Consider the following 25901-nt stretch of genomic DNA (forward strand, 5'->3'; position numbering starts at 1 on the left):
AGTTTAATGATGAAATACAAGCGATAAGATAAGCGGTAAAACACTCAACAGTAGAGTTGTAAAAAAAATCAGCAACCACAAAAATCCTACTCTACAAAATTTTATCACATTATTTATATTAATTACTTATGGCAGGAAGGTTTTGTGATTGGCTGCTTGTGTCTGTTTGTTATTAAGAGAGCTAGAAGTGGAGTCTAGTAGTAGCTAAGCAAGACAGGGCAAGGTTGGGCATTTCAAGCTACACCTTCATAAACTCATATCAGCTTGAAATATTAGAAATTGTGAGACGTCCACTTGATGTCTTTGACAAAATATTGCAAACTAATTAAGTTCTAAATGCTCTTCTGGATCCAGGGCATTGGTTTATGCATAGGATGGAAGGATTTCTCACACTTGTAGCAGCTTTTATAATCAATTATTATAATGTCTCATCAAAAATATTGAAGATTACTAATGAACACTGTCACAGGTGTTAAAATGTCTAAAAAGTAAATAATTATAATATATTCATGGTTGAACAAAACTGAAAGTGCATGGTAACAGGATAAAGGAGCTATAAAAAGATATAACAATAACACATTTTCTAACACAACAGACACATGTTCAGACTGACCTGGTACTTGGTGTGCCAGCAAAAGAAAAAAGCACAGCTGATGCCATTTCGCCATGCTGCTGTTGTTCCCTGTTAAACTTGAGTGGTGAAATTATTTCTCAGGCCCTCTTAAAGTCTGAAGGCTCGGTGAGCATTAAAATTTGATGGTGTCAGCTTTCTTTTTCTTTTTGTTTTGTTTTGCACTCTATGGTTAGAGGTGATAGTTCATTAATAGGTCATGCTTCAACACAAACCTGATCTCAGACACTGCTGGGGTGAAAAACTACATATGTCAGTGTCTTGGCAAACAAACAGGCACTTTGTCTGCACGTTGACAGGAAAGTGCAACGGTAAGCAATCTATTGTTAGTCTACAGGTTTCTCACACAGTATTTCTACGGCTCTCTAAAATATGTGTGTCAGTATTGAAGGGGAAAATAAAGAAAAGAAATCCAACAGCACGTTGTAACCTGCATGTGAAGGTAACGAGCATGAGATTTCAGTCATGCAACAAATTTTCCCCTCTTGTCGAGGGCTTGAAGCGCACTAATATGTGTGTTATTACTCTTGTTTTGATTTTGTTTTTTGACTTTTTCCTTGTGCGGTAGCTGATAAAAATGAATTTCCTCAGTGCTCTAATGAGCAGCAGTGTAATGAATTCATATCTGTGTCCTCCGAGGGAAGGAAACATGTAATGCTAGGTGAAATAATCATCATTAAAGCTGGAAAAGGGAGAGTTCAAAATATAAGTTCAAGCAGAGGGGAAAGGGCCTGCTTAAAACTTAATTAACCTAATCGAAATGTTAGAGGGTCAACTCTAAAAACACCATCATTACAGCAACTTAAAGGAGCATTGCTTTGCTTTTCGTAAGTAAAGGAACATCAGAAATTGCAATGGATATGATTTGAATTTCAAATTAGACAGCCCAGCTCAGACGGCAACTTCGAAAGGCAGAAAGTTGGTGAGAAACTGCTTATTACTCATTGATGGTCAACGCTGCGCTGCACATTGTAAAAACTTGAACATATTAGTCAAAGTGTCACCTTTGAGCTCCTACAGTTGACGAATGAGGTCACTTCTATAATGTATGCACTTTATACTTAGTTAGTGACTTATTTAATGTATTCGATTGCCAATTCTAAATTCTAATACTGGCTTCACCAACTCTTTCTTTAAAAAGAAAAACTGACAAAAACTAAGCAGAAACTATATATGCATTTTTAAGCATAGAGTTACATGAAAACATACTGGATACATGTCGAATACAACTTGATGGTTTTCCTGCCGGAAAAGATCAAAGGGAATGGTGCTTATATTGCTTTTTGAAAAGTAATTAGAACAGATTAGAGCCCCAACGCTATTATCATTTTTTTTTGATAATTCATTACTGAATATGTTAAGCTGCGTTCACATTGAAGATAAGAGCCTCAGATGATTGTCATTGACAAAGGGAGGACAAGTGAAGAGTTTCCACCTGTGCATAAGTCTCTAATTTGTAGCTGCAAAATAGAAATTCCCTCCAACCACACTGCGACAGCCATAATTTCCATATTAATGGCTGGTAATTGCTACAGACCATTAAGTTATTACTCACTAATAACATTTGTATAATTTGCGGAAAAATGTGTCCCATCTAACCAGATATTCAGATAGCTTACTAAAAACAAACAAGCAAACGAATAAAAAGGCCTCTGAGACAAACCTGCAAACGCAACAGAAACAGATGCTTCGTACTCAGCAGGAAGAAAAAAAGCAAGCTGAAGCAAAACTTGTCTGACCTCACCTCCTTTCTAACCACAGGGGCCGACAGAGAGCCCCGCTTCCGGCGACAAACCACACACAAAAAGTTCTGTTAAAAACAAAAATGATTTTTATTATTATTTTTTTTAATCTCCCTCCACTTGATATCATTTTTAACTCCACTTCATGGATTTTGAAAAAAAAAAAAATAGAAGGAAAGAAATACAAAAATAAATAAAAGCAGAAGAAAGGGAAAAGAAAAAAGACAACTTCAGCAAGTAAACGAATCAAAAAGAAGTATAATCATCGCTTCACAGCACTGAACATCTGTCAGGGTGGAAGACGAATGTTTTGTTCTTTTCATTCTGTCTCGTGTGCTTACATTGATAAGATCATGAAAAATGTAAGACACACTTGTAATTCAGGTGTGTAATCTGAACGAACCAAGCAACCTGCCCTGTGGAGCTAAGAGAACGCACGTATACACACACAGATGCAGACATGCTGCATACTACTCGCGAAGGCTCTTAAATTACTCATGCTCACCGTGGAGCACAATGCACACTTGAACACTGACACTTGGGTACGCACACTTACATGCACACACACACACACACCATTTATTTCTACAACAGCAGAGTGGGCAAACCTGGAGCACTGAGAGGTGGGAGAGCATTTCTAGAGGTTATCGCCACACAAAAAGAAATGAGGAAAGCAAGATTAAAAGAAACTGAGAGTCTGCAGAGAGAAAAAGAAGGCGAGATGGGTTCCACATTTTTTGACACTAACCCAAGTGTGGTCATTCCTGCAATTATACACGGTGGACTCTCCAGGTAAAAGTTGTTATTACTTTCTAAATGAGACACTTTCCGATTACATTGCAGGGAAGGTTCCTGCAGTCTGAACGCTGTTATTTTCCTCTTGATGCACATAGCACTTGACCAGTGCCAACAATATATCATGCCGCATATGCCAGCCTGTAGCTCATCTTACACAAAACGCTCGTGTATGGTGCATCTGTAACTTCACCACAGTCTGGCGTCCCCTCTGTTTCATAACTGCAGTATAAATCAGTACAAAAACACCAGTTGGTGCTGTCACTTGTGAAAGAAATCCAAGTTTCCCCTGTCAGTTCTCAGCACCACAACCAATATTTACCCCTCGGTTGACTGACAAGGAAAATGCCAGGCGTGGGATGGTAATTCAGAGAGGCCAAGTAATGGTACTCTTTCTATGCTGGAGATGGGAGGTGGGCGACTTAATGACTAGGGGAGACATGGTGGGCGAGATGCCTCAATTGTGTTGCACAGTCCATGCGAATGTTGCTTTTGCTCAGCTGGCGGAGTGCAGCAGGCTGTTAATTAGCCAGACGCTCCAGTTCTTAGAGGTGAGTGATTGACAAGGCTCCATCTGTGGCCACAGAGAGGAAGAGGGCAAACTGATCACTCTGTGGCCCAACATCTTCGTCACAAGCTGAGGTTTAAAATATAAACAAAATACCTAATCAATCAATCTATCTATCTATCTATCTATCTATCTATCTATCTATCTATCTATCTATCTATCTATCTATCTATCTATCTATCTATCTATCTATCTATCTATCTATCTATCTATCTATCTATCTATCTATCTATCTCATGCTTTCACTTACCAATCCTGTGTACCAAGCTGTATACCAATGCATTTATTGGCTGTGCTAATGGAAAAGTACTAGGCCCTAATAGACTTACAACATTGACTTTGCCCATGAGAACTGAATGAGCCTGTAGATATTTGGTAAACAATGGGTAATTAGGATAATATACTGGAATTCGGCGTGCTTTGGAGTAAAGGACATGAGCAGGGGATTTAGCACAATGAAAATCATTCATATATAATTGTTAGTCTGTATAGCGTATCCCTCTGGTGCACAGACTCTAGTGTTGTCATGCCGTCAGTTTGTCACATTATCAAATTACAGCACACATAATGTCTTATTATTGTATTGCACACAACGACACCTTATAAGCGTGTATTATTATTACATATGCCTCTAGATATGGCTGCTGACAGTGGCAACTGCAAAATCTCCATGTTATATCTCATCATTACTAATAAAATACAGCAGCACTACTGCACCCAATAAATTACACGTACAGCGCAGGAAGGCTCTTTTTTTTTTTTTTTTTTTTTACAGTTTACAGTATTTTAGGTGGAAAAAGAAACAACAAATACCATCTTGGATAGACATGAAAAGAAAAACAAATGATTAATTCTTCATTCCCCAGATCTGAACCGCAGCCCTGAACACATAGTTTACTGAGCTGACATTACAACTTGCGCAAATAGTTTCAGAGAAGGGCTTAAAATCAATGTGCAATTAGGGGTGTCTTGTATCAGGCATGATAAATTATGCTCTCTGTTCTAAGGCTGGTCTATAGACACTTGATCAATCCAGCTTCTGGGGACCTGGTAAGACAAGCCATGGAGAAATTGCTCTATTCCAAAGCCATTCAGTCGAATGTATTGATTAACCATTGCGTTCTGAATTGAAAGTCTGTCCGGGATCTGTGCTATGTAGCGAGGGTGTTTGCAGAAAGGCTGCAGCTGAAACAAAGAAAGAGGTACCTGCACACCTTATTTAGGCTAACATTTATTTCACTATTCAGTCTTGAAGTACAATTATGATTTTAATATTTCACTGCAACATTTCAGGAGTGATGTGCAGTATCTGTCCTTACACCCCAGCTTGGTGCTTAATTACCTGAATCCTTTTAGCAAACAGCACGGTGCTTTGAAATGTACTTCAAAGTCATTTTAAAATCCCCTGCTCTTAAAACAAATTTATAACTGTGTAAAAAAAACTGATGAAAAAAAAAAACACAACTACAAACATAAAATCCATCAGATAAGATACTACTATATAATATACTGTAAAATGGCACTAGATGCTAGTTCTGTGAGATTAGGTTTGTGAGAACAGTTTGATGGCGCCACATTAAATTAAAAAAAAAGATTCTGTAAACAGATCATCACAACCTTCAGCTACAGGAGCCAATCAACACTTTCTCATCAGGGTGCAGTGAATGTAATTAGGGGCTCAGGAAACGTCTTGTTTATATCACTGTAAACTCATTGAACCCCAGTTGGGTGTTATTTATCCACTTGAAGTAGGCCAGGCTGTGTTTGTGATGAAGGCTATGTTAATTCTATTCATATTACATAGTGCAACCATAAATAGTGTGGTACACCTTCCCCTGGGAAAGACCACAGCTCTCATATTTGGAAATGCAATATGAGCGCTTGTCTGTCTTCTTTCCCTAAATGGAGAGCTCAGTCTGGTTAGTGTCATCCCATCTCCCTCTGGCTCTCAGCTTTTGGATTTACATTGTCAGGCTATCCTCCCACTGGTCCATGAGACCGGGTGCTCTCCCAACAGCCTCCTCATCCACCCTCAGATTGTTGCACCCAGGGGATCTGCTGTGTTCTTACGAACACCCTCTCCTTCTGTCACACTAGTGTGACTTGTTTACAGTACTGTGCAAAGGTTTTAACAGATGTGCTTTAGATGTTCTGATTGTTATCCATCACATACCAATCGGGATGGCTTCAGATGCAGCCAGAGTCGGAGAAAATCCCGTAAGAAAAGCTGTGACTCCCGCCGATTGCACATTTCAATGAGGTTACACAAAACGACAGCAGACACACAGGCCACAGCACATTTGATGTTAAGAACACTGCAAAAAGCGTGAACTGGCAGAGGAACTGGTGGATCTTAAAAGCACACAGTGGTCTCGTGAAATATTCACTGTTTTTTTTAGTAATTTCTAATAACTAAAATTTGTATGATCAATAGAACACTTAAAACCTTTGCACAGCACCGCGCATACATCATGAGGCATGAAATTGTGTGCTTTTGCAGATTGTTTTTATACACATTCTCACATTCAGTTTAACCCACTCCACGGCAGGTGATATTCCCCGATTTCCCCCGGGTTTACCCTTTACCCACAGACCTCAACAAAACAGACTATTTGCTTGTTTTTCTTTTTCTTTCTTTTTTTTTTTTCAAAATCCATCCACACACAAATATTGACGTGCTTTTTCAAACCCACACTGAGAAACATGACAGTATGTTATTTTTTATCCACTTTTTTTTTTTCTTCTGTTTCTTTGTTTTTTTTTTATGTTTTTCTTTTTTCTTCATCAAGGACAGATTATGTACATAGAGATGTTATACGCCACTGAAAAATCCAGCGGGACGCTTACATGGAACAAAAACGGTAAGTGATAAAACTAAAAACAAAAGCATAAGAGGCATGAAGATAGTGACAGGAGACAGGAAAAAATAAGAAACACTGACCAAATGACCTGCTCTTGTGCTTGAAATGGAACCCGTCGTTGTTTATGAAGCAACAAGATGCATGCACAACGGGCGTTTTGTCACGCAGACGACCCAAATACATTGGAGTGGGCAAGACTTTTGAGAACAACATGTATTGTAATGTTTTAGAATAAGGGCCATTTAAACAGAGCTTCACAATCATTTCAGAGTACTGTACACAATAAAAGTACAACAACAGACTTATTTGATTTACCTTGTTAATGGCAGATTTTCAGATATTACACCACAGCTTTAACCATGACTGACATCTCTTGCACAGTAGAATTAGGGGTTATTGCTGGCTTGAACCAAAGATTTGAGTAAAATAACAAATAAATAAAAGAAAAAAACACACACATTCAGACATTTGATTCAATATTGAGTAATTCCTCTTTCATGTCGGTGTAGTCAGGGCTCAGCCAGGGAGATGTTCAGGCTCGTTATGGCAAATTTGCATATAGTCTCTGCATGTGAGTGGAACAGTGCTTTAGGAGAGAAAAGGGCTCTGCCATATTGAAATATATGCCTTCCTCCCACTGTTTGTGCCGTGTGGGGGAAGTGGCTGGATAATTGTGCCATGGGGGTTTGGTAGTGCCCGTGCCTGCATGTCACAGGTACACAGTGGATGGAGTACTGGTGCACCAAGGTGAGGTTGTCCTTGAAGAGGATTCCTGTCAGTTGCAGGGCTGAGCTTGATTTATAGGGGCCATAACTGGGTGGCAGGAAGGACAGGTGGAGCCCGGACTCCTTCACTTAGCCAGCCACAGGTAATGGCTAATTACATCTTTATCTCAGTGCGGTCTGGCAGAACTAGGAATGACTTACAGCCATGACCAGAGGATGACATTTATCTAGCTGGTCAAAACAGAGAAAGACACACTATGATAAGTGGAGGAATGTGCAGTAAATGTGTGTGTGAGATGCAGCTAACAGCATGACAAAAAGAGTCAAATACATAAACTGTTACAAATTATAAATTACATTATCATTCATAGCTTCTGGAGCTGGTTGAAATGATCCCTCAGAGTGTTTCAAATGTGTCTTTAAAAAGCTTGTCATGGTAAAATAGAGCACGTCACTTTGAAAACTTTACACCTTTTTTTTGTAGTTTTGTTTTTTCGTTGTACTTGTTCAATGTGTGTGAGTAAAGTACAAAAGAACTCTTTTTTTCCCCACGCACGACTCTTCACCATCCGATTTTGTTCATTTTTTTTTCTCACATGGAATTACTATTCATAGTTATTCAAATACTTATTAACATCATCATCGTCATCATCTGTAGTATTATTAACACCAAAAAAGTAAAAGCAGGTAACCTTGCAGAGAAAAACAGACACAGTGCAGGGAAGGAGGGAGAGGAAGGGGAGGAGGGAGGGAAGGAAGGGAGTGTAGAGGGAGTATGGACTCACAACAGGAACATCTCTAACCGGTACATGCTATCAACAAGCGACAAAGATGATGGAGTCTCAGCTTTTGAAACAGAAGATATTGTTGTCAGTGGACAGTCTCTTGCTGCTTCAGAATACTGGAGCGTAGTCGAGGCTTCTGGGAGATGTTGTTCTTCCCGAGGCAACTTGAAGTCGCCAGCATGGCCTCTGTACTGCATATATTTACACTGGGTGGGAAGCGTAGGGAGGGAGGGAGGGAGGGAGGAGGAGACATAGAGCAGAGAACACTACAGCGATGCGAGGGGGGACTAGACAGAGCACGCTGAACAGAGGGGTAGTCGGGTAGCTAAAAAGGTTTGGGTAGTGAGCGAGTCTACATGCGAAACCTTAATATAAACTCCCCAAATTACATAGAGGGGTAGTTAAGACTGACGCCATCACCACCCAGCCATTTTTTTAAAATACATTTTGACATCATTCATAGCAGTTTATCTGCTACACAGTTAAAAATCGAAAAAAACCCAAAACATACGCGTATGTGTGTGTGAGTATGTAAGGTGTGAGATCAAAGGGTGACAATTCACACGGCCACCAACTGGACAATTTTTAAAAAGGTCACATGACCGCCAGTGCCATATCATAATGCATCATTATCATCATATAATTTCATTAAATATCCACCGTAACATTGTGATTTCACGTATAATTTCCATAAGGCAAACATTGTAGGTCAGTCAATAGTCTATGTATTATATTATATAAATGGTCTTCCGCTTGTTAGATAATCTATTTTGTTGTTGATCACTAACACAATTATCTTTAATATACACTCTCTATTAACATCAGCCCAGTGGTAATAATGGGAAAAACAAAGAGGCTAAGTACCAAGTCAGAGAAATCTGCAAGGCATTCTGGGAAACAAAAGGAAAGACTGTACGTGTGTGAGGGAAAGAGTGAGAGAAAGAGATAATGAGTGTGAGCTGACCTTAAAATTCAATTGAGGGTGCTGGGTGGAGGTGGGGGTGGGGGATTGGGCGGGTGGGGTGAGGTGATGGGGGGAGTTTTTTGTTTGATGCAATGATTCAATGGCTCCTGGAATAATGCATATTCTTTTTGTTCACAGTGATGGGTTCGCAATTAAAGAATTTCATTTCCGTTTTCCTTCCGTTGAGTGGGAGAGAGGGCGGGGAGGGAGAGGTGGGGTGCTCAGGGACGTTTCCAGGTGGAGTTTGATCATTACACCTTCAGCAGAAGAGCAGCAGAGAGGGAAACCCAAACGCACACGATGACACTTATCCCTGCGTGTAAACCGGTCCCTCGCCCCTGTAGGGCCCCCGGTCCTGGACAGAGAGAATGGAAAGAAGAGGAGAGGGGAGGACAGGGGGGCAGCGGGGAAACGCATTGTTAAAAACACAAAGAACGCTACAACCACCGGTAGAAATGAGGCATCTATTTCTGTGAGAGCCTGTATAAATTTTTAAACATATTACAGTTAATTAACAGAATTAATTCTGATACTCTGGCATAATTACTGTAAACAATGTGTTTTACATTAGGGAAATGGTGTTTCTTGAAATATGAACTACATTTCCTATTTTCTAAGTGCTAGGAAAAGGCGGGGGTGGGGGGGGGGTGTATTTGTTTTTGTGATGAAACAGCCGAGCTTTTGGTCTCATTTGATATCACTGTGTACTTAGTAGGGAAATGGTAATCAGCATGTAGTACTGTGCAAAAGTTTTGATCCACCCCTCTGACCCCTACCTGGCCATTTTCAGGAGAACGTTTTTTTTTGTTGTTGTTTTTTTTTTTGTTAAGCCACCTGTGAGCACTGACCTCTGAACCATTCAAGCACAACTAAAGCTGCCTAACTGTGTCTTTAGGCACTTTGTTAGTAGCAGCCTGTTGATAAAGCATAATGTGTTCCTCTTTATGTAGTTTAAAGTTTTAGACAGCATAGATCGAAAGACATAAAATAGTATTTTTGCACTAACAAGGTGATTAACAAAGAGCTATTAAGTAAAATCTTGATATAGTGTGCAGTGTGTTCTTAAAAAATCTGAGGAAACTGGAAAAGTAGAGGACAAAAGGGCAAGTGACTGAACAGTAACTGAGAGCCATGTCCTCAAGAAATAGGAAAAATCCATCAAAGACTCGACATAGAAACTGAGAGAATGTTTGGTTGAAATATCTACACAGGAAGTGAGTTCAAAACAGACTGTTAGCCAGTGGTGTTGGAGAGCTTGTGAAAGCTGATGGAATTACGAACACTGAAAAGTACACAGCAAATCCAGCATGTCCAAATTAACACTGTCAGATTTGATTTCAACACTTTTAAAGTGTCTATATGGGTCCACACCAGAGAGTGTTAATTTAACTCTTTGTTGTTGGTATGTTAACTCTGATTTAGTGTTAAACACCAAATCTCTCTGGAGTTGATAATTTAACACTTGGTGTTAAGAGTTTATATATTAACTCTCAAAGAGTATTTTAGTTTAACTACGTAAGAGTTATCTTCTAATTAATTCTAAAAAGCGGGAATTTTACTGTTCTGAACTTCTAGAAATTTCTTTTGGAAATAAACATTTACTAAAAAGACGCAATGGTTTTTGAAAAACATTTATTCTGAACTGTGCACCACAATTTCAAAACATTTTCTGAAAGATGTAACAGTGTACATGTTCTCACTTTCATTAGAATTTCGTTTATCAAAAGGTCTGACATAGGTGAGCTGGTAAATGCAAATAACAGCATTCTCATCACTTATTTCAATAAATACAAAATACAATATGCATGTCCTTCATTCATCACTTTGTGGAACTTCAACGCACTTCTGCTCTCCCCCATATTCCATCTTCACAAGCATATCCTATGTGGAGATTGAATAAAAATTAGTTGACACTAATTAATGGCACAAATCAATTGCAGCACAGTAAAAAAAAAGAAAAAAGAAAAAAAAGAAATCCTTTTTGAGACATTACTTGTGTAAAGTATTTTCCAAAAAGATAAGGACACAGGCATCAGGTAGTACTGAACTAAATGTAAAACCTCAACCTTTTTCATTTTTACCTAAACCGTGTGCACAAAACTCTGGAGGGATCTAAATGCTAACGTAGAACCAGTCAGGACGTCTGCTACTGCTGTTTGCTCGTTTTTTATGGGAGATCGTTTTCAGGCTTCAAGTAGCACCATTATACCAACATTTCACATTCTAGACATTGTTTTAAGTGTATTTGACCAAAAAATTTAACCGAAAATTCACATGCAAGCTTTTTTTCAAGGCTGTGGTATTTGCCGAAAACAATACCTTTCAGCTAGCTAAAACAGCGAGCGGTGCTATCAGCGAGCAACATGGCTAATGCCTTTCACATAGCTTTGTCTCAACTCCAAAGAGCCACAGAAGTAAAAGCTAATAATAATAATTGAAACAATCTTTGAAAAAATGACTTACCAAGCATGGCAAACAACTCAAATATGTAGAGCAAAATGTTCTGAAACGGCTTCACTTCAGCTTCGATTGGAGCCGTGCTGGGGGCGGAGTCTGTGAATTTACTCTATTGGTGTCATAGCCCCTGTAGGAGTTCAGAGTTAAGAGGTCAAGAGTTAATGTTTCCATTGTAACACCTCCAGATTTGAAATAGAAACACTCATTTTTAACACTCGATTTTAACTACTATCATTTTACACCTCAGAGTTACATTAAAAGCATGTGACTCTACTTAGAGTAAAATTAACTCTAAGACTACTAACACCAAAACATTTAACACTTTTGAATTTGCTGTGTACCATCAGATTTTGAGCAAACATGCAGTCCATCTTGAAAGTGTCTGATTTTCAGCGTGGCAATGATACCAAACACACTGGCAAACGAGTAAAAGAACACCTGGATAGAAAACACACAATCGAGTACTATCAGTTGTGGACCTTGACGTTCCTGAAGGGTCATTTTCACAGAGAATGGAATAAAACGCAGCCAACACCCAAAGAAGAGCTTTGAATGTCCTTCAAGAAGCCTGGAGAACTGTTCTTTAAGACTACTTAAAGAAATGACAAAAAAAACTTGCTTAAGAGAATTCAGGCTGTGTTTAAAAGTAAAGGTGGTTTTACCAAATACTGACTTTCAAGGTTGTTAGAATTTTACATTAACAATCTAGTACGTGCCTTATATACTGTATTCATATATATATTTGCATGTTTCAGTAAATCACTGCACCTTTTCTGCATTTTCTATAATTTAGTAAATTATAAAAAAAGATAAGGGGTGGGTTCATTTTAAAAGAAAGTAACCAGCATTTAATATATTCAAATGACACTGAGAAGCCGGAAATGGATGCACGTTTCGCCTGATTCTGACATGTCATAACATTCATAATGAAAGGGGCATTTGGAATGAAATTTAGCAATTATTAATATTACCAGTTTGACATATCCAAATAATCACCATGAGGTCTAAATGATTACATTTCTTAATTCAGCAACACAAATATACTCAGTGTCAAGTTACAACCCATGAAAAGCTTGCATGAAACATGTTCAGGGTTGACATATTAAATGTAAATAACATTCATCACGCTTCACTCCATTTAGCCTGTCAAACAGCGAAACAGTGCAACACTACTGGCGCTGGAAACCCACACAACGTGTGACCCAGATAAATTATTCACTTTTACACCTGTGTGTTAAAAGCAAGGGGAAAAAAGGCTATTGTGAAACTTAAGAAAGTTAAAGTGGTTCATCTGAAGTTGCAAAGCCATTAAATGCTGGAGTGATAACCTAAAACTGGATTAATAGTACAGGGACAGGCTAAGCAGGAGTTCTGTTGTTGGTCCTCCAGGGTGTGTTTGGATTTATAATTTAGTCAAATTCCATCCACAGGTATCGCCTCTGTGCTGCTAGGCACATGTGTTGTTTATGATAAGGTGGGCCTGAGATGGGATGTGTAGTCCTATTTTAGAGATGGATCTATGGAGCTTACACGCTGAATCACTAGAGATACAGCATAACCTTTAAGAGTTATGCTGTATCTAAGTGTAAACTTAGATACTCTAAAGAGTTTAGGAACAGTCATGAATAAAGTAAAATAAAAGTTAATACAGCAGCTTATTCAATGTAACGCAGCATACAATCAAGAATATGGTACTTGCAGTAAGGCATTGCATAATGCTTGAATGGGCAACTGTAAGAACCCTTAATTAACCCACTCTTGTGCTTTTATGTAGTCTACTAGGTTTCAAAAATCTAACCTGGTGGCTTATAAAGTATCAGTGTGAAGTGAAACCTAGTACAGACTGCCAATGGTCTCAGTAATGGACTCATTGATAGGGGGTAATTATGATAATATGCCAATTTTGATGTGATAGTGGTTGTTGATGTTAAAATGCTGCATGTGGCACCTTTAAATGCTGAAACAATCTGTATGAAAGCAGGGAAAGAAAGTCAGGGAAGGCAATGACAGTGAGGGACAGGGTATGAATAGAAATGCCACATAGGTATCCGATTATGCTGCGATTTTCTGTGCCCGGTCCAGAACAGAAAGGAGTTTGTTGTGTTCTAATGATGGCAGGAGGAGATTAGGAAGGAAAAAGGAGGCAGAAGGACAGATGATGGAGAGATAGGCTGACAGAAGTGGCAGCGGTGGTGGAAAAAGAGAGCAGGAAGATATATGGGTCTGACGGAGGAGTGAGTCATTGAAGGGAGACTGGCCGAGATAATGGGCACAGGAATGAAAGAAGAAAGGGGATAGATGAAGGACTCACTTAAGATGGTAATGCTGAATGCACCAAAGGGGGGTTGGGGGTGGTGTCGGGAAATGGAAGGGTAGGAAATCGCTCATTGGGGACGGTTAATGTGAATTGGGCTCCGAGAGAAATGACAACTTCTTGGGTAACGGGACAGAGTCGAGCGACAGTCTGTGTGTGTGCGTGCAGACGGGAATGTGTACGGACGAGAGACGGAGAGTTTGCAGGAACTGGGGGAAGAGAGATGGTAATATACGCAAGCAAAGCTTTAATGGGGCGGAGAATAACGAAAATGGGAAGAGGGAGGCAGGAAAAGGCTGTGAAAATGCTGTGCTGTGTGCAGAGCGTAAACAGAGTGGGCGAACAGGGAAAAACAGTATGTCATTGCATATAATTTTGTGGTAGTGGGTCATGTGTGTTTCAAGTCTTGCACGATGATTGATGTCAAACGTAAGTGTATTTTTGAAATCTCTTTGCATACATATACCCTGCTGTGTGCCGAAGCCCCTGCATTTAGTTAGTCGTGTGTGATAACTTACTAAACAGCAGCATACTGGCGTTGGAAGCCCCCAGACGGTTTGAGGCAAAGCAGGTGTAGTTGCCAAAATGTTTCTCTGTCACATTGGTGAATAGCAACAGCGAGCGTGTCTTCTCATTTTTGATCCTTAGGGTGTTGTCACTCTCTACCGGCCTGGGTAGCCATTGTGCAGTAACAAAAGCAAAGGGAGAAAGTAGAAAGGAAAGACAAGAAAATTGGTGACAGAAAATAACATCACACTCGAGTCAGTGTGAACGAGAAACTTTTTTTTCAGAGAGACAAACGTGCAAAATAGCCCTCATCTCTATGTTCTGTCTCACCTTGTAGTCTCATCCCATAAATAACTGATACCTCCTATTGGGGCCTATTATACTCTATTAACAACTCTCTCTGGCTAGCAAAGCCTTGTCTAAGTACTTCTGTGTCGTGCTTCGCCTGATGCCAAATCACCCTGACTCCTCTACGCTCTCTGGGACCTCTTACAAACTTGGAGGGGCAGTTTATGTGTCTGTAATATAGAGGAAATATGTTGCCAACAAGCTAATATTTCTCCGGAGATGGCGATATATACATGATTATCTCAGATATATACTAATGCCAGAGGTTAGGTACATCAGCAGCAGCCAAAACCATATCTACAGTAAATGACTGAAAAATGAATTCTCTGTCTGAAAATGTTCAATTCGGACCATTCTCTTATGAGAATAAAGACACAAAATTACCCAAATTTTATGAATAATGTTTCCTTGTTCTGGGGGTTTTAAAACAAAAATGCAAAAGAAGATGAATACATTATTGAGTTTTAAATGGCTAAATCTGTTTTCTTTCTCCCCCCTCTTCTCTAACCTGCTGCGCACTGGATGGATTTTAATAATCCTCAAGTCACATTTTAATTATTGCGTTTTTTTTGTTACTGTTTATCGACAGATGGTTAAAAAAAACAGTGGTTTGGCTGTGGCTTATACTTACTCCCTCTAACCAGACAAACTGTTACTTTTCAATGCCACAAAACAAAAACATGAGTTAATGACACCTGCAAGTTGTTTGCTTAACGTAACCACTTGGGGAAAAGCATTTTCTATAAAGCTTCAACTCATGTACAGTGGGGCAAAAAAGTATTTAGTCAGCCACCGATTGTGCAAGTTCCCCCACTTAAAATGATGACAGAGGTCAGTAATTTGCACCAGAGGTACACTTCAACTGTGAGAGACAGAATGTGAAAAAAAAATCCATGAATTCACATGGTAGGATTTGTAAAGAATTTATTTGTAAATCAGGGTGGAAAATAAGTATTTGGTCACCTCAAACAAGGAAAATCCCTGGCTCTCACAGACCTGTAACGTCTTCTGTAAGAAGCTTTTCTGTCCCCCACTCGTTACCTGTATGAATGGCACCTGTTTGACCTCATCATCTGTATAAAAGACACCTGTCCACAGCCTCAACCAGTCAGACTCCAAACTCCGCCATGGCCAAGACCAAAGAGCTTTCGAAGGACACCAGGAAAAGAATTGTAGACCTGCACCAGACTGGGAAGAGTGAATCTACAATAGGCAAGCAGCTTGGTGTGAAAAAATCAACTGTGGGAGCAATCATCAGAAAATGGAAGACATACAAGACCACTGATAATCTCCCTCGATCTGGGGCTCCACGCAAGATCTCATCCCGTGGGGTCAAAATGATCATGAGAACGGTGAGCAAAGATCCCAGAACCACACGGGGGGACCTGGTGAATGACCTGCAGAGAGCTGGGACCAAAGTAACAAAGGTCACCATCAGTAACACACTACAACGGCAGGGAATCAAATCCCGCAGCGCCAGACGTGTTCCGCTGCTGAAGCCAGTGCATGTCCAGGCCCGTCTGAAGTTTGCCAGAGAGCACATGGATGATACAGCAGAGGATTGGGAGAATGTCATGTGGTCAGATGAAACCAAAGTAGAACTTTTTGGTATAAACTCAACTCGTCGTGTTTGGAGGAAGAAGAATACTGAGTTGCATCCCAAGAACACCATACCTACTGTGAAGCATGGGGGTGGAAACATCATGCTGTGGGGCTGTTTTTCTGCCAAGGGGACAGGACGACTGATCCGTGTTAAGGACAGAATGAATGGGGCCAAGTATCGTGAGATTTTGAGCCAAAACCTCCTTCCATCAGTGAGAACTTTGAAGATGAAACGAGGCTGGGTCTTCCAACATGACAATGATCCAAAACACACCGCCCGGGCAACAAAGGAGTGGCTCCGTAAGAAGCATTTGAAAGTCCTGGAGTGGCCTAGCCAGTCTCCAGACCTCAACCCCATAGAAAATCTGTGGCGGGAGTTGAAAGTCCGTGTTGCCTGGCGACAGCCCCAAAACATCATTGCTCTTGAGAAGATCTGCATGGAGGAATGGGCCAAAATACCAGCTACTGTGTGTGCAAACCTGGTAAAGACCTATAGTAAACGTTTGACCTCTGTTATTGCCAACAAAGGTTATGTTACAAAGTATTGAGTTGTATTTTTGTTATTGACCAAATACTTATTTTCCACCCTGATTTACGAATAAATTCTTTACAAATCCTACCATGTGAATTCATGGATTTTTTTTTCACATTCTGTCTCTCACAGTTGAAGTGTACCTCTGGTGCAAATTACTGACCTCTGTCATCATTTTAAGTGGGGGAACTTGCACAATCGGTGGCTGACTAAATACTTTTTTGCCCCACTGTATATATATAAAAAAGGATATTTTAAGTGTAGATCATAGATCGTATGTAAAAGATGGAGATGAGCAACCATGAGTTTACCCACTCGTGTGTGGGCTAAGGTTTTGCAACAGGACGTGACTAAATCTGCATGAGAGCTGGAGTTCCCCTCGGGCATTTGCAGCCAACGCTAGCGATGTCTTTCTAGCTTGATAAGCAGGGCGCACCTGTAATTCACTGTGATATTAAATGGAATGCTGATTTGGCGAGCAAATATCAGGCTTCAAACAGGTACACCTGCCTCAACCAGTGTATACGTGATCTTCGCCCAGTCTGCCTATTCCGTGTAAGTAGAACAGTACCAAATGTTATAACTGAAAGATTCAGGAGGCTTCATAGCAGACAAATTGGCACCTAAATTGAAAGTGTTCTCACCTATGATCATCCCTGTACCACTCAAAGGAGGCTGGCGGGACTGCCATGGCTTCACAGCGCAAGATGGCTGTCTTCCCCAAATGGGCTGGCATGTTTTTCATGTCTGTGATCATGGGAGGGTCTGGTAGAGAAGGATAGGAGAAAACACAAACAGAGAGACTGGAATGAGTAATGTGTATACATTTAGCTTCACTTCAACCAAAAAGGCAGGTCTAGCCACAAGGTTAAAAAGCACCTGCAGAGAACAAATTTAAAATGTATACATAATAAAGCATCGAAATCATTAACATATATTATTAATACATCACTGCGGACATGGAGTTCATTTTGTGCAGCGCACAGGTGGGATACTTACAGTTGACTGTGACTATGACCTTACGCTGGTCTGGAGGGGCCACACCATTGTTGGTGATACATTCGTAGTCCTGCGCCTGCTGCCTTGTGATCTCTGTGATCTCCAGGAACTCTCCCTCACGCAACGTCCCATCTATTAGGTAGAAGTCAAAGGTCACTAAAAATCATATGCAAGGTGATGCAGGCAACAGACTTAAGCTTTTTTAGCTGAGGTACGGCTTATTGTGGCTAATGTCATTTAAGAGGCCAAGATGCACATATTAGATGACAACATATAATGCATTATTCAAGAACATTTTCAAGAAGTGAAGTTGGGCTGACCTTGGTTACTACTTAAGTTGTGGTTAACACATTCGCCCTACATGTGAAAGACTCACAGTTTGAGACCAAGATGAGACACAAAAACAGCCTCAGGGGGTCAAAACCAAGCGCTCGGCCCAAGCTTGGATAAATGGAAGGTCTGTATCAGGAAGGGCACCTGGTGTGAAATCTGACCCCCTGGCAAATAAAGGAACAGCTGAATGTACATTCTTTTATTATCAATACTCAAATGGCAACTTCCTCATGGATTTATTGTTTATCGCAATTTAGAAATATTAATTTGGATTATAGAAAAACCTTAAATAGTTAACAATGCAACAATACAGTGCATGATGATACTTATTATGAGCATTAAGGTGTGTATAATTACAAAAAAAATATTATTCGTTCATTCAATTTTTATCTCCTGGCCCAAATGCTCATTTCTTCAGTTGATGTTTTTGCACATGCAAAGTAAGTAAACACAATGTGACAGCAGTGACTCTTTTACTACTTTCATAGTGTCGGGGGAAATTGTAAGCGTTGGACACACTGGGGGGGAGGGGGGGGGACTGCTCATTCACCACATTACGCGGCGAGCAAGAATATTTGGCGGTTATTTGATGTTGACAAACTCCCAGGTGAACAAAAAAACAAATTAGTCAGTCTCACACTTTCAGTCTTTTTCCTTGGGCGACAAAACAGCCACAGAATCTCTTCAGAGAGGAGAGTCGAGGGGACAGGCTACAAGTTATTGCTCCTTCATGTGAGGGAATGGATGCTGTGGGTGTTATTGGTTCGACAGTGGAAAAGAGAGCGAGGGAGAAAGAGTGCAAGGAGAAGAAGAATGATAGCGAGTGTGCACCCCCTCCTCCTGTAAGCACAGCAGCCAGCTGTCTCGCAGCCTCTGAAACCATTAGGCCTTTTTTTTTTTTTTGCCTTTACCCCATTAAAGAAGTCAGACTGTGGAACACGACATAATATATAATCTCACCACTAACAAGGAAATCCAGCTCTTAAATTGCTGCACACTTTCCCCTTTCAAAGCCCCCACCCAGTTCCCAAAACACACAAACCAAGCCACTGTCAATCAGCAGACCTTTACTTCCCTTAACAAACACACAAACAGCTCCTGAGTACGTTTGAGAGGAACACCAACGCAAACACGCACACATAAAAAAGACGCTAAACGCCACGATTATTCCTGTCAGAGATTAGCGTGGCGGTTCTAATTGAAGATTATACTGGAGGATTATTAGTGCGGCTACTGAGCTGGAGACGATTATTTGCAGCTGCTGCAGCAGAGGCTGAGCAGCGAGCGACAACCGCCGTGATGGCTGCTTGTGCCACCCGGGTGAGCCGTGGTTGATGGGGTGGGGTGGGTGAGATGTTATTCACTCATTCGATTAGTCTAATAAATATTGCTCTCTTGTGACATCTCTGTCAAGCAGGCAGAGCACCCAGCTTTGCAAGGAGGAGGGAGCCGTGGCAGCGTAGAGGGAAGGAGGAGAAGAGATAGAATCAGACAACTAACACTGGAGAAATTACACACGAGGCTGTTACAGGTGACGAAAGAAATCAAAAGGACAAAGCGAAGAATAAAAAAACGCTGAGAGCAATCGAGTTATAAATTGAGAATTACAGACACAGAGTGTGGTAATTTGACAGCGATACCGTGTAAGAGACTGAAAGAGATACAGAGATGTACAGATAAAGTAAAAAGGAGAGAAATGGCAACATAACGAGAGAAACAGTGACAGATGTCAGGTTGGTTATTTGATATTAGGTTTTTTTCATGGACTTTTCATCCATAGCATCTATGTATGATGTAATATCGCAAAGCAGTCCTTGCACTCTCCCTTTATTCCCCTCCCTCTCCATCCCCTGAGATCTCTGGACCTGCATTGCACACCTCTCTCCACTTTGGCGGGAGATCATATCTGAGCGGAGCCGGCCCTTGGCACTCCCACAATGGTCTGTAAAATACAGCTCCATGAACCACTTATGGCTTTTGAAGGAGCCTGACTCCTGACCACCAGAGATAGTTGGATTGCACCTTGGAAGAGACAGGGTTTGTGAATAAGAGGGGGGAAAAGGATCAAGAGTTCTGGCCCGCAACAGTGAAACCGTGCTCTATTTCCCCGGCAGCACTTTGAGCTTGACTAGACTACCAGGGCACTTGATTTCTCGGCTCCTCTTATCCATTTCCATTACAAAAACTACAGTCAAGGCAGAGTGGTCTGATGTGAGGTTAAAACAGAGATTGGTGGGCAGTCTAACAAATGATAAAACCAGTCATTCTGGTAGCATACAGCAGCTGCAATGTGTGTCAATTGATCTAAATGATACAGTAGAATTTCAAGGCCAGTGCACCCCAGTGCTTTACACGTGTATGACTACAATTCCCCAAGAACACTTCAAATTGTTTTTCCCATGTTTTTTTCCTGCACTTCGGATCTGCGAAATGTTGCTTGATCAGTACTGGACTTAAATTTCAAGCTCCTTTTTGATTGTGGGATGTAAAAACGAAGGACAACCTATTAACATTTGCTACATTTCACAGTTCCCAGGTCTTTTGGGGGACTCATTAAATATTTGGAAGCAATTTAAGCAAAAAATTTAAAGTTTTACTGTGTTTAGAATGAACAAATGTGCTCATAGCTGGGAAAGTATTATGATTTGAGGAAATAGATTAACAGATTGTTAAATCAAGATATAACGCAGTCCAAGTCTTGCACGTTAACACAAATCCATAAACATTTGTTTATGAAAGCACAGTGTTCGACATATATGCTTAGTGAAAACACTTCACAGTTGAAAAAATAAAGGTGTTTCTGGGAACACTGTTTGACCACCTGTTGACTGGAAGCCATCAGACGTCTTTCCTCCTTTCCAGTTACCTAATTTCCCCACCCACCTGCACACATGCTCCTTATTCCCAAATTACATGTGCATGATAAATTGTACTCAGTATTCAGTGTTCTTGCCAACATACACAGGTCATCTGACAGTCATCTATCATCTAGTCATCTATCCTTTATTGTGCCCATATAGTGTTTACGCCTGTCGCCCATTTGGATTTGTTTCCCTCTGCTTACCGCCTTCCTGTTGCCAGCCTTCAAACTGAATTGGAGCCAAACAAACCATATTTTAATTATGATAGCACTGCTGTTGAGTTTAGCATCCCAGCCCATAGAACACCTACCAGAAATATCAAAGCCCAATCTACCTGTAACTAACCTATTTATATATTCTATAAGCATACGCAACCATTATACTTATCATCCTGTCCGAGAGTTCTAGTTGGCACCAAAAGAAGATCACCTTCCTTCCACAGCCATAAGCATCTATTCTAAGACTGTGTTACTGCAGGGTTTAATGGATGGTACGTCAAATGATAAGCCTGGGCTGTGCTGGTGTATTTAACTGGATAAGACAAAATGCCTGTATGCCTCTGTGTGGGTCAACTGATGGATGCCAGAGAGAGTGAATGGGTGCACAAGATTGTATCTGTGCTACTGGTGAAGATGAAGGAGACGGCGACTGCAAATAACAGCGCCGAGCGGTATTACTATCTGTATGTGAATAAGGAGTCTGGTAGCTGCAGACAGGACGCAAAGGGGTCAAAGACTTTTAGCATATCCCCCTCATCCCCCTCAACTTTCGGGTGGTTCTCCTCCTCCTATTCTACCACGTCTTGGTGTACTGCATACGCATTTTCTGCTCAACTTTCAACTCCTCTTCTCACCGCCCCTCCCTGCAGTTTCTCTATGCAGTCTCTGAGTAATGGGGACAGATGGCCGGCAGCTTCTTGCTGTTTCTTTGGGCTCGACCCCCCCTCCTTTCTCTACCACCCCTGGTCCTCTGCAACTGATGGCTTGGTTGCAGAGACTCCTACGGAATAGCAATGTGGGCCCTATCTCTTTCTCTGCAAGCAGAGGGGTTATGGGGGGTGGGGGGGTGGGGAAGCAGTTTGAGTTGGTGGGGTGGTTAGAGAGGGAGGATTATTGCTGAGAGAGGAGAAATGCTGTAGACTTTCAAGAGAGGACAACTGCACAGAGTTTGTGATGTGAGGTTGTGTGCGTGTTTGCTGCAGGTGTGCATTCATGCATGCTTTCCTTTTCTCCTCTATATTTTGTGTGTCTGTGGGTGTGTGTGATCACTCCTGGGTTTGTCCCTCCCTGAGGTACTGTAGTGTACTGTGTAGGTTCATAAGCACTAACTGTACAGCGAAGGACATACTGTTCACAGCATGATAACCCAGTCACAAACAGAAAGAGAGAAGGAACAGGCCTCTGAGTAAGCCCAAAGCTGTCTGTTAGTGCAGCACTACAGTAGGTTGTGCATTTATCGGCAGTATAATTACATCGTGTTCAGTAGTTGTTCACACTGACCTATTTATTACTGCTGCTTGCTACTGCATTTGATCTGTGTTGCTACAGCTGTACTCAGGCTACAAGTTAGCCAATTCTGTTGTGTGAAAAAAAAGGTGCTGAAACCAACAATAAAAAATGAAAAACTGTAAAATAATGATCCTTATTGCTTCGTGGCTTCCTATTATATTCATCTGTCAGTTGCTAAGGATATTATGAAACTTTCTAGCACACATGCTGATATTATAAACAAGAAAGTTCAATTCTGATAATTCACCCATTGTCACAGAGCTCTTAAGCTTCCAGTTTATCCCACAAAACAGAAACAGCAAGAAAATAAATTAACATCCCAACCTTTTCTCTGAAAACAAACAGCTGAAACTCTGAGTCATAGCACAGTGGTATATTCAGTACATAGCAATTTTCTTTATGTGTCAAACAGATGAGACAAAAACTACAAATTGCAATATGGCAAAAACCAAAAAATGAACTCTTCAATCTCTAGAGACCACGTAAAGGTTATTTGCTTGACTTTGGACATCGGCGATGACGAAGACGGGAGCTCACATGGAATAATGCTGCGCTGATTAGATCAAATGGACTGACTGACTTCATCTATCAAGATGCGCTTCCTGACCACCCTGAACGAGCTTCAATTCCTCACACCAGAAGAGGTTTAAAATAGCTGATTTGGTGCCAAAAGTGGCTTTTGGCATCACGATGCTGGTTGACAAGGTGGATGAAGACAGATGCTGATGATTACAGGCGGCGCGGTGGGGATAATTACGTATAATGTGTGGTTATTTGGGACAAAACATTGGGACATGGGGAAATGCGGGAGTATGAATTTAAGATGGGGACAAACTAAACAGCTGGGTTTAAGAATGATGACACAGAAGCCAGGGATAAAGACGTGAACATGAGCTGAATGCTGATAAGCTTATAGGCTGGGAGAAAAAAAAAAGGCTTTAACAGGCGAATGAGTGTCAGGGATGAATGTAAAGGCAGGGAGATAAAGGTGAAGCTGTGAACATTAGATCTCTGTATGTTAAGGCAAGCAAGCACGAAGGGGTAGCTTACATTTCTGTTCTTTCCAGGTGACAGTGGGCTCAGGCCGGCCGACTGCCAGACAATAGAGGTTTACATTCTCTCCCTCGTTCACTGACACATTTTTTGAGATGTTGACGATTCTGGCTGGCACTGAAAAACAGGATCGCACCATTAAAATATGACCTCGAAATACATTATTGATAAGGTACAGCTTTACATCCTATTAAGGTGTTTAACATATGATGCAAATCTCTGCAGCTTAGACAGACACACAATCCGGTGATTAATGATCTATGCTTGAGTGTTTACTGAACTGTGCAACAATATTCTTCCTTCATTCCATTGCAGCAATCCTAAATTCCTGCAAATGGATATTACCATTTCCCTCTCTTGACACTGACTCTAGTTTTGTCTTGAAAAAGAAAGGGCACTTGCAAAAGTGGTATTGGAGGATTTTTTTTACTTCTACTGTTTCAGTGAGAATGACCACCCCTGAAAACCATTTTGGCCCCAACTCAAAGTGTTGGGGATGCTGTGCGTGTAGTTAGTTTGATAACGAGGTGGCCCTTGAATTTAAATAGCCCATTATCATTGTTTTTAATGAGCCTGCCTCTGAGATTGCTTTTTTGTGAGACATCTACCGAAGATACTTTTCTCTATCTTGCTGGAGCTGAATACTTGCAGCAATAAAGTACAGATTGGAGTGGTGGTAAAGCTGCTCCTGCTCGATACACTGACTTGAGGGTGTAATTATTTTGTGTGTTATCAAGCAAGGGTGGGAAATGTGGGCGACTTGGAATTGAGCATTTAATTGGGTATATATGGTCATCTGTGCCAAGCTTTGGACCCTGCAGACAAGAGTGTTACTTGGCTGCAGTGTGATGAGAAATCTCCAGCAAAGCAGATGACATTGTCTCTGCCACCTGTGAGCTTTGAGCCAGACCTCGTGTTTTTATCCCTGTAATTTTTACCTAATATATCCTATTAAAAGTCGGTGATGTATGGCTACATTTTGCACTCCGTAGCCCCAAAATATGCATACAATCTGACACATGCAGGGGGAAAAGGTCTTAGATCCATCCTCCAGGCAGTCCTGCATCGATACATCATGTCACTAAGGATCAGTCACACACTCACTCACTTAGCTGCTGACTTGATGACTGAGCTCCAGTCGAGGTCCAGTACTGTCAGTTATTTAGTCAGGCACTTGGACAGCCTCCTGTGTACCTCATCTACTCAACATACAGGCTCATCCATCTGATCTGCCTAACTTTCTGTTTATAAAGACAAGTAATCTTAACAGCCCATATGAAAATAACAAATGGGCTCATCTGTCACCGCACTAGTCTTCCGTCACTGTAGCCACACACACATACACAGGCCAGCTGAGCTTTGAAGACACGAGTAATTTCACATTCATATAAATATAAATACCTTAAACACCAAGACATCATAAACATTAATGACTAAGTTGTCTATCATAGATTTCAGGTATACATTCAATCATGATTTTACAGAAAACTAATGCTGACACACACGGCCATAGAAACCATCTTAATTGCTTCCATGGAAATCAGACTTCAATCACACCCTCTTGACAGCACTATGTTTGGATGAATAGCAAAAAGCCTAATTAAACTTTTTAATCAGATCCAGGGCAGTTTACAGTACCATGGGTGTAATATATACTTTTTGGCGGCATCACTGGCAATCAAATCTGCACTCTGGATATATTAGAGAAATTATCCGAGAGTACCGGATGCAATAAACAGCCACTTATAATAGATTCCTGTTCTGACTGAACCCAGCTGCTGACCTTGAACAATGAGGTAGACATGAACGATGCGCGGCTTGTTATTGGCCTGGAAGGTGCAGGTGTAGGGCCCCTCGTCGGTTACTTGCACCTTATCAATATGAATGGAGAAGTCGCTGTTGTTGCTATTGACCAGTGTCACACGCCTATCCAGAGACCACTTATCTGTCCCCGTGAAAAGGATATTAGAGCGGTTCAGCCAGGCCTTGTGGGTCACCTCCTCGTCAATACGGCATCTGCGGGGAAAACAGGAAGTAATTAACAAGTGTAATATAAACAGTATATCTTCTTCTTCTCTCGGCTGCTCTCTTTAGGGGTCACCACAGCGAATCATCTCCATCTCACCCTACCCCTAGCATCCTCTTCCATCACGCCAGCCGTCCACACGTCCTCCTTCAAAACATCCACGAACTTTCTCTGTGGTCGTGCTCTTTTTTCCTGCCTGGCAGCTCCATATTCAGGATTGTTTGTCCTGTCCACTATCTCTCCCCTGCACATGTCCAAACCATCTCAGCCTTGCTTCTGCGATGCTTTGT

General features: G+C 41.0%; 1 protein-coding gene across 1 annotated transcript in view; it reads right to left on the reverse strand.

Annotated features, from left to right (window-relative positions):
• Nucleotides 1-6604: 6604 nt before the first annotated feature.
• iglon5 (IgLON family member 5) overlaps nucleotides 6605-25901 on the reverse strand; it is a 109266-nt gene continuing 89969 nt past the window's right edge. The window contains exons 3-8 of the mRNA XM_085176573.1: nucleotides 25369-25601; nucleotides 23583-23702; nucleotides 17831-17962; nucleotides 17476-17596; nucleotides 14361-14512; nucleotides 6605-9426 (exon numbers count right to left, since the gene is read on the reverse strand). Coding sequence (XP_085032699.1) covers nucleotides 9323-9426; nucleotides 14361-14512; nucleotides 17476-17596; nucleotides 17831-17962; nucleotides 23583-23702; nucleotides 25369-25601 — 862 coding nt within the window. The 3' untranslated portion in view covers nucleotides 6605-9322. The remainder of the gene's footprint in view (nucleotides 9427-14360; nucleotides 14513-17475; nucleotides 17597-17830; nucleotides 17963-23582; nucleotides 23703-25368; nucleotides 25602-25901) is intronic.

Source organism: Neolamprologus multifasciatus, chromosome 11 (genome assembly GCF_963576455.1).
Source record: "Neolamprologus multifasciatus chromosome 11, fNeoMul1.2, whole genome shotgun sequence".
Lineage (NCBI taxonomy): Eukaryota > Metazoa > Chordata > Actinopteri > Cichliformes > Cichlidae > Neolamprologus > Neolamprologus multifasciatus.